The sequence below is a fragment of the Poecilia reticulata genome, linkage group LG5 (assembly GCF_000633615.1).
Source record: "Poecilia reticulata strain Guanapo linkage group LG5, Guppy_female_1.0+MT, whole genome shotgun sequence".
Lineage (NCBI taxonomy): Eukaryota > Metazoa > Chordata > Actinopteri > Cyprinodontiformes > Poeciliidae > Poecilia > Poecilia reticulata.
Window position 1 is genome coordinate 24,455,812 of NC_024335.1, and position 8,494 is coordinate 24,464,305.

The 8,494-nt window shown below is 41.6% G+C and overlaps 2 protein-coding genes across 2 annotated transcripts; both read right to left on the reverse strand.

Annotated features, from left to right (window-relative positions):
* Positions 1-96: 96 nt before the first annotated feature.
* mustn1a (musculoskeletal, embryonic nuclear protein 1a) lies at positions 97-1,842 on the reverse strand. Its single transcript, XM_008409889.2, has 3 exons — positions 894-1,842; positions 679-805; positions 97-358 (listed from the first exon to the last, which is right to left on the reverse strand). The coding sequence occupies exons 1-3, from the start codon at positions 900-902 to the stop codon at positions 261-263; spliced, it is 234 nt and encodes a 77-aa protein (XP_008408111.1). The 5' UTR covers positions 903-1,842; the 3' UTR covers positions 97-260.
* An 801-nt stretch (positions 1,843-2,643) lies between these two features.
* Positions 2,644-6,766, reverse strand: rft1 (RFT1 homolog). The gene is made up of 10 exons (XM_008409890.2): positions 6,562-6,766; positions 6,399-6,484; positions 6,190-6,312; positions 4,914-5,205; positions 4,568-4,702; positions 4,222-4,482; positions 4,003-4,147; positions 3,814-3,919; positions 3,479-3,728; positions 2,644-3,125 (listed from the first exon to the last, which is right to left on the reverse strand). The coding sequence occupies exons 1-10, from the start codon at positions 6,622-6,624 to the stop codon at positions 2,961-2,963; spliced, it is 1,626 nt and encodes a 541-aa protein (XP_008408112.1). The 5' UTR covers positions 6,625-6,766; the 3' UTR covers positions 2,644-2,960.
* Positions 6,767-8,494: the final 1,728 nt, after the last annotated feature.

The window sequence follows — 8,494 nt, forward strand, 5'->3', positions numbered from 1 at the left end:
GATAAATCCATCCTCAGTTGCAGAAGCGTAATGAGACTAAAAACATAACCGACTGTAAGAACCTAACAAACAGAAACAATGAAATAAAGTTGCATCAACATTATATCAAACAATTTATTGCTTCTAGCCGACTAAGGTTTATTAAACATCTCTCAGCTGGTTGTAGTTGCATGATATGAAGCAACAAAAAAAAAAACAGGTTAAATTACATCAGTAACATGGAAGAGGCGGCGTTCATCCATGCGGAGGAAGTTTTCCTTTTACTTCCTGGCCTGCCGAGCGGAGCGAGTGTTGAAAGCCGTCTCTCCTCCAGATCTCGCTCCGCTGAACACGGAGGGAGCAGCTTTACCCACTTTCTCTGCAAACAACCAGGATAAATCAGAAGATTCACTGGATAGCGGACAAGCTGTTGTGAAACTGTTAACGTCTACTTTATTTACGCTCGTGTTTTAACTCCACAGGGTGGGACAGGAATGTCCCATCATTAAAGCGCCATGTTTCCTCTCTCTGTATATGGCCTGGAAACTTCTGCATCAGATTTAAACTCCCCTTACGGTCATTATGTGACCCCAGTTTGACCAAATAGAGAACAGATACACGCAGTCTGCTGTCAAAAGCAACAATTTGTGTCAAGGAACTCTACCGTAAATGTCTCTAGGTGCATATTAACGCCCTCACCGCACTCCTCCATCACTTCAAAGGTCTTGCTCTTCACCGCCAAGCCACCACCAAGTTTGGTCTTTGCTTCGGTCAGGTCCTCTTCTCTCACTACGGGGCGCTGCGTCTGTTCGTCTTCCTGTGCAGGCTGGAAGGCAGAAACACTCGCTTTAACTTATCTCCATATCTACAGCAGCAGCTGACAACAACTGGGAAAACTGAAAACCGGGTCTTACTTGAGACATGGTGGCCGTGCAGCAGTAGATGCCCAGCTGTAAATGTTCTTCTCTTCCTGTCAGCTGGCCCCAGGCCGCCCACCGCGCACGCTTACATACGCAGACAATCTGGCAATGATTTTCCCAGTGAACATTGAATCTGCTTTCAGTGCATAAGTGAGCAGGCTCCTCCTGTTGGCTGTCTCATTACAGAATGATGAGATCACAGCTGGAACTTGTGCTTCATCTAACGGACCCCAGAGATGCAGGGAGATGAGATTTAGGCTCTTCTTTTGTACTTTACTGCATCAAAAATGCTTCGTAATGATGTTAAACGGCTGTTTGGAAGGATAACCGCGTGTCTTAATACATCTTTATACCTCAGCAGACTCTTTACTAGTGTTTACTTGTACAGATATCAGAGGAAATCAGGCTGACAGCAGGATAAACCCACACTTTCCTTGTTGTAAAGCTGCTTTCCCCACCCACTCCAGCTCATTTTCCACGCTGACATCACTGTTTAGATTCTGACTAATCTAAACACAACACAGGAGAAAGATCAACAAATCACTGGAAAGTTTTTCCCAGCAACATTGCAAGCTTGTTGAATTGATCCTGTAACATTAATTTGCTGTAATCCTCTTAAACTGAATCCCACACTGTAAAAAAACAAAAAAAAACAAAGTGATCACAGTTGGCTTATTTCATCCACTTGTTACATGATAAAATTATTTCAGTGACGCTCCAGTTTTCTAATAAGTAAAATTTGGATCTAACAAATGTAAAGGTGGAAAGCAACGACCAGATTTACTAAATGGAGATTTTTTTTTTTTTATGTGTGTGTGTGATTAGGCAGTAATCTATTATGTGTAGTTAATATCCAGAAACTGACTCAGAAAACATAAAGTCATTTAATTAACTAATTTAATCAACAGCGCCATTTAAGTTTTGGGTTTTTTTGGAATGCTGATGGTTTTCTCTGTATTTTTCCAAAGTCTCTCCACCTTCTTTGCATTTTTTACTTTCTGTTTCCGAAAAAAAAAATCTCAGTGATCATTATCTGCATTTGCTGGCATTAATTATGTAAGATACTCCTGATCCAGTGATTGATGCCATTGACTTAGTTTTTGTGGCTCAGGGCTTGTTTTCAGTCGCCTCTTCATCGTTGCCAAAATCTCTGTGTACTCTCTGATTTCCACTCTGACACAAAAGTATCCCTGGTCCATCACTCCTGTGTTTTTCTCTCTAATGGAATAATCCATTAACAAAGATATTACTCCAAATGGCTTTGTGTAGTAGGTGCTTCATTCCCATAACTATAACTGGTGGTTCTGGTAATTTTTCTGGTCTCTTTTCCACAAAGTCACTGATAAAGCAAATGCTGCCAGTAATTTTACTTTCTCTTCCTTTCCATTGAAAACTTTATCTGTGGCCCGTCCTCTTCTAGTGCCGTTTCCGTCATGGAGACCGGATGAAATTTAGCCATTTTAGCACATTTTCAGTTCTTTTCACTCCAGCTGACCCAGTGGTTCTGAATTTTAAGTAATAAACTGAATTTGACTCTATGGTTTATAACTAAGATTAAAATGTCACTGGAGGGAGTGCTGTGGTGGCGCGGGGGCAAAGCACAACCCACATATTGAGGCCTTAGTCCTCATGTCGGTGGTCGCAGGTTTGATTCCCAGTCTGGTGACATTTGCTGCATGTCTTCCCTCTTTCTCTCTGTTACTGGCTCAAAAAAAATTTACCAAACTGAATTCAAATTGTTAGATTTTTGTTTTGTTCATTTAACTTAACATTTCATACATTTTTAGCCATGTAGTGCAAAAAACAAGGTTGGTAACAAAAAAAACCTGCATTTTTCAAGTACATTCGTGTTTTCCATTCACACTTAAGATCCTGAAAGAGAAATTTGGCAAACATTCAACACAGGAATGTTAGAGTAAAAACATATGAGGTCCAATTTAAAAATATATTCCCCCTCTGTTTGACAGGCAGTAACTGTCATTTAGTTGATAATCTGCTTGTTGATGTAAAACATTTTAATTCCTCAGCAGCAGTAGCAGCAGCAGTCTTTGGTCTCGTTGGTTAGGTGTGTTTCTTTCTGTAGCGAGGCAACAGCTGAGTCTTCACAAACTGCACCAGCTGAGTCTCAGTGAGAAGAACAGCCAGCAGGACGAAGAGCAGACAGACTCCTCCGATGCCGATATGGACCATCCTGAACAGCCAGCCGCCGTCGCAGCAGAAAACGGCCTGACGACCGAGAATTAACAAGCTGAGTTTACAGAAATTAAAGCATTTCATCGTCTTGATAAAATATTTATTCACCTTGAGTTTTATCGCACAGTCACATTTCAACCACAAACTTCAACAGAGACCTTGGTGTTAAAAATTTATTTTTTTTTCATCTTTGTGTGGAATACCCATTTCAAATCCTTTTCAGTTATCACGTGAAATAAGTTTGTGTGTTTCCATCGGATAAAATCCCAGTGAAACACATTAAAGTTTGTGGTTGTGATGTGAAAAAAGATATTGAGCGCACTCTAAATGTACAGAAATGTCTCTGAATATAAACGCATTACAAGATAAAACCTTTTCTTTAGTACCTCAGAACCTGCAGTCACGCCTGCGCTGATGATGAGCACCACCAGCAGGAGCGGGGAAGGCTTAAGGCCTCGCAGCGGTTTCCACTGACTGGACTGGAAGTAGCGGTGAATGTAGAGCAGGCTGTGGGAAATACGCAGGGCCATGTTCAGGCAGTTTGCCAGGATGAAGCCGACGCCACCGGCCCACCAGGTCAGCATGTAGGACAGGAGGAGGAAGGACACGGACAGAGCCAGCATGACCAGGTTGTACCTGAGGACCGAACCCAAGCCGGGTTAGATTAAGAGATCTGAGGTGATGTGAGGGCTGTCGGCGTCTGTTTTGTCTCTGTTCTTACTTGTCGACTTCCTGTTGGCTCATGGCAGCAAACACGAAGCACTCCGTCACTCCGTTCGCAGCCAGCAGGAGAACGTAGCAGCTGTAGCACCGCAGCAAACCGGGTCCTTTAAGGAAATCAGTGGCTCGTTAGTAAGATCAGGAAATAATAATTTATTCAGTTTTTAAGAGTTGTTTGTGGTAAAAGTACCTGATCCGCTGCTTAACATAGCGCCGCCGTACAGATCCAGAGCCAGGTGAGAGTACGCATATCCAAACACTGCGATAATTAGTCCAATTACCAGCACCAGCTTCAGCAAACACTCCAGGACTTCTGCTGCAATCGCCACATCTTCCTGCGTGGAAAACCACAACGTTAAGAGACAAGAGCAAAGATTACCACCTCGCGACTGCTTTTGTTCATTCACACCTTTTTCTGACTTTCCACGTCGCGTCCCCTCTCTAGCACTTTGGCAAAGAAGATGTAGAAGCTCTCCTCGATGGGCAGGAAGATGAAGCGTGCCACCATGGAGCCCAGGTTGTTGACGATGTCGTAGATGCCCTGGTCTCCGAAGCTGAGGACGTTCAGGAAGGTCATGACGTAGCGCTCGCCCTCTGTCAGGATCTGCTTCAGGAACGACTGCTTAAAGAAGCTCCACGTGAGCCGGGCCACGGTCCAGTCTACCAGCGGCTGCAAATACAGCAGACGGTCAGGATGGTATGGCAGGATTTTATTTAAACTCTACGTAGTCGTGAAGCTGTTCCGGGTCAACAACCTCTCCATCAGCTCTGCTTGGCAGCAGATCTCTGATATGCTGCAGAGGGAAGGTCTTCTTTGCTGCTTCTTTGGAGCCCAAGAAACGAATGAAGTAGACGACGTAGCACAACACCAGAAATCCAGTGTACACCAACTTAAAAAAAAAAAGAAAAACAATCCGTTGCAATCACTTCCATGTGTTTAAGTGAAACTTTAAGCTATAGATATTTCATTTTACAAATAAAAGTCTAAAAAGTGTGGAGAACATTTGTGTTCCCAACATGGACTACGAGCCATCAAGTCTACATTGAAGATTGTGATTTGTAGGTATTGTAGTTGTGGAGAATTTCAGCTTTGTGTCTCACCTGGCCAGCAGAGAAGATGTAAAGACCCCAATCAGGGGCAAACACCACCAGCACCACGGTGACGCTGCACTTGGCGATCATAGCCAGGCTCTCAGCGATCACTTTGACTTGGACGAACATGTGTGCTTGAGCCAAGACCCAGAGGGGCTCGCCCAGGAGCTCCTGCACTCCTGACAGGGCAAACAGCACCACAGCAGGGCCGTAGTGAGGCACCGTCTGGGGATCTGGCACTTCCAGGAGCCACAGCCACACACATCCGAGAAGGATGGCCCATAACACACCAAGAGGCACTCTGAGGAATGACAAACACTAATCTGCTTGCAAATGGATGGATGGATGGATATCTGACATATGAGGAATTGAAAATGTACAAGTAGATTTCTTCTATTTAGCACAAAATGATGTGGAAACTTCACACTGGAGTTCAAGTGATGTGGATCCTGTTCCTTTTCTCTCATCCTCCTCATGTTGCACCTTAATTTTCAAATTATATAACTAATGTACTGTCACATAAAAAAAACAAACACTTTAGACCATGGGCATGTAACCTCTACAGTTCAAAGAGCCATTTTACCCTTAGTACAGCTAAGAAAAAAAAACTTTAGAGCCACACATGTTAAATGACAACGTCCTGTTTTTGATTAATATCTTCTATAGAAGGTTTGTAGTTATTTTTAAAGAGAGAACATTTTATTTTTCTTCTTAGGTTTTAACATAAAATCCAAAACAGGACATTACAAAAAGAAAATGGATACATAGTTTTCTATAGAATATTATATGTGGAAAATCATAGATTTAAATAAACATAGTTTCAAAACTGATGAGAAAAATATACTTTAGAAAATGTTTTTTTTCCCCCCCAGATCTTATCCAGAGTTATAAAGAGTCATTGTGTGAGATCCAAAGAACCATTTGTGGCTCTGGAGCCACAGGTTGTAGATCCCTGCTTTATACCTCAGCCCAGGCAAAAGACTCTCAATATTATCTCTGGTTTACACAAGGAAGGCAACTCATGTTGATGAGCTGGATCCACAGTTTAGACTGTGAATCAATCTCAAACTTTTCAGTAATCTTCACAATAGTCTCATTAATGCAGTTATTGCTGCTGGTTGCGAACCTCTTACCGCCACACTTTTTCCCTCTACTCAACTTTCTATTGCTACGGCTGGATACAGCACAGAGTGAATACTGCCTGGCGTAAAAATGAACAAATCAGCATAAATCAGGTGTAATTGATCAACGACACTCGAACCTACTGAAATAAATTAGGACTCACGTCAGCCATAGCAGGTTGATGACTTGTCTCCAGCTGCGGTTTGTCCCCGATTCTGCGCTCAGACAGGCTCTCCTGAAAGCCTCTCTGGATAAAAACACTAGCGTAGTATACAGCAACGTGAGCCTGAATGTTGGAGACACGAAGGAGAAACACAGGGTCACAACGGCAGGTGAACAGAGAAACTCACCTCCTCCAGCTGTTCTCCTTACCTGACGTTCACCACGCCGATCAGCTCTTTGGAGACGAACCGCAGCGTGAAGGCGTTAAGGAGGAAGGTGAAGACACGGAACATCACCTAGGAAACAGGAAGGATTAAAACAAAACATGCATGTTTTGTGTCATACAACAGGATAGTGGAAAGTGTTTATTCACCTGTAGTAAAACGTTATACGACGCCAAAGTGGACGCATTTTTCAAGATGTCCTGCGTGCTCATTTTGGAGCCTCTATAAAGTTCGGTTCGGACGTCAAAGAGGAACCGGCGGGTTTTTAAATCGGGAAAGCATCGTAGAGTCGCTACTTGGAACAGATCCTGCAAGTCGAGCAGTGGAACACAAGCACTTCCGTACACATTGTACGTAGTTACGTGGCGCGGTGACGTCTAAGGATGTTCGATTTCCATTGGTGGCGCTAGAGGGCGTTGCTCTCCCTTTTATGATGTAAAACAGTGCCTCTCTGTTAGAGAACATGTGGCATTTGTGCAGAGGTGGATAGAGTTGCCAAACGTTGCTCTCTAATAAGAGTGGGCCACTTCAGCATATTTTTTTTACTCAAGTGATAAGTAGTCAACCAAGAAATTACTCAAGTAAGAGTAAAAAAGCATTCCGAAAAAAGCTACTTAGTACCGAAAAACTTAAACATAACTGGTTTGATATTTTTGCAAGAAAGTTAGGCGCTAATTCTAGCTTTTTTTAAGACTAAAGACAGAAAAAAAAACATGGCACACCTGCAAATAACCAAATTCAGGTAGAATAAACTTTTTTACATCAGTCTCTACTTTATAAAGCCAAATTGTACAGAAATGTATGTTAGAACTTGGTAAAGTACTTCCTGTGACCATATATGTTTACTGTACATTTGCTTGAGGCTCAATAGATAAAATAACACCAGAACAACATTTCTTCTTCTTTCGTTTCTCCTCACTTTAATTTACACTGCAGGTTCATGTCGTTTTCTCGTGCATTTTTGGTTGAAAGATGTTTGTTATTTGCATATTAATATGCAACAAACACAAAAGTAAAGATCTGACAACATTTGAAACAAATACTGACTAATTTAGAAATAATTTTATTTGATTTAAAGAAAACTACAATGCCTGGACAAAGCAGAACTTTTTAAGACGTTAATAAACATATTAACCTAGCAAAGTTGCCATTTTATTTTAAAAAAAGAAAGTCAAGTTAAGTTGATAGTCCTAATCAGGCTGAAGGGTAAATGTCTGCTCCAGTCTTCCAACATTGTCCTATATTTAGATCTGATTAATCTATCCCACAGCATGATACTGTCACCACCCTGCTTCACCATTGGGAGGATATTCAGGTTGATTACAGTATACAGTGTATATAAAAACACGCATGTTGGTCTCATCTGACCAGATCACATTCTTCCACATTTGTTTTTTCCACCTGGTTTATGGCAACAAAATTGGATTTTCTATAGTTTTGTTTCAACCGTTGTTTTCTTCTTGGTACTCTGCAGCTCCTCCATGGTTACCAGAGTCTCCCTAAACACTGATTGGTGCTCCATTTTTCCAGCTTGTCAATTTAGGCGACTGGTCATTTTTTGGTAGGTTTGTATTTTTACCGTTCTCTTTCCATTTCCAGATGACGGATTGTGCTGCGCTCTGTGATATTGGGTTATTACTAAATCACGTTTTAAACTTCTCCACTACTTTCTCCCTCTTCCTGTTTTTTGGTCTGATGTTGCTTTTTCACTAATGTTCTCCAAGAAATCTGAGTCCTTCACAGAACAGCTAGATTTAGACTGAGAATAAATTACACACACGGGGGCTGTATTTACCAACTATTGAATGAATTAGATTTTAATTTGGGATATTAAATCAGAGTCGAACACAATTACATGGCACGGCTTTCAGGGTTGTTTTTGTCGAAATGAAATAATCATCAATTCCTGCTGTGGTCTACTTTGTGTTGGTCTACCACATAAAAACCTAATAAAATACACTGAGGTTTGAGATTATATGATAAAATGTGGAAAAACTGAAGGAGCATTCAGGGAACCATTTAATTGGCTCATTTCAACACTTAGTTTCCAAAAACTAAGTGTAATCATAGGTTAAAAAACAA

What these genes read in the sequence shown, in the direction of transcription:
- mustn1a (XM_008409889.2), bottom strand. An exon ending in TGAAGTGATGGAGGAGTGCG is followed by an intron (nt 359 to 678) that starts GTGAGGGCGTTA and finishes GGTTGTTTGCAG; the next exon opens with AGAAAGTGGGTAAAGCTGCT.
- rft1 (XM_008409890.2), bottom strand. Translation starts at nt 6,624, where the DNA reads ATGAGCACGCAGGACATCTTGAAAAATGCGTCCACTTTGGCGTCGTAT. An exon ending in ATCAACCTGCTATGGCTGAC is followed by an intron (nt 5,206 to 6,189) that starts GTGAGTCCTAAT and finishes GTCATTCCTCAG; the next exon opens with AGTGCCTCTTGGTGTGTTAT. An exon ending in GCGTGACTGCAGGTTCTGAG is followed by an intron (nt 3,126 to 3,478) that starts GTACTAAAGAAA and finishes CTCGGTCGTCAG; the next exon opens with GCCGTTTTCTGCTGCGACGG.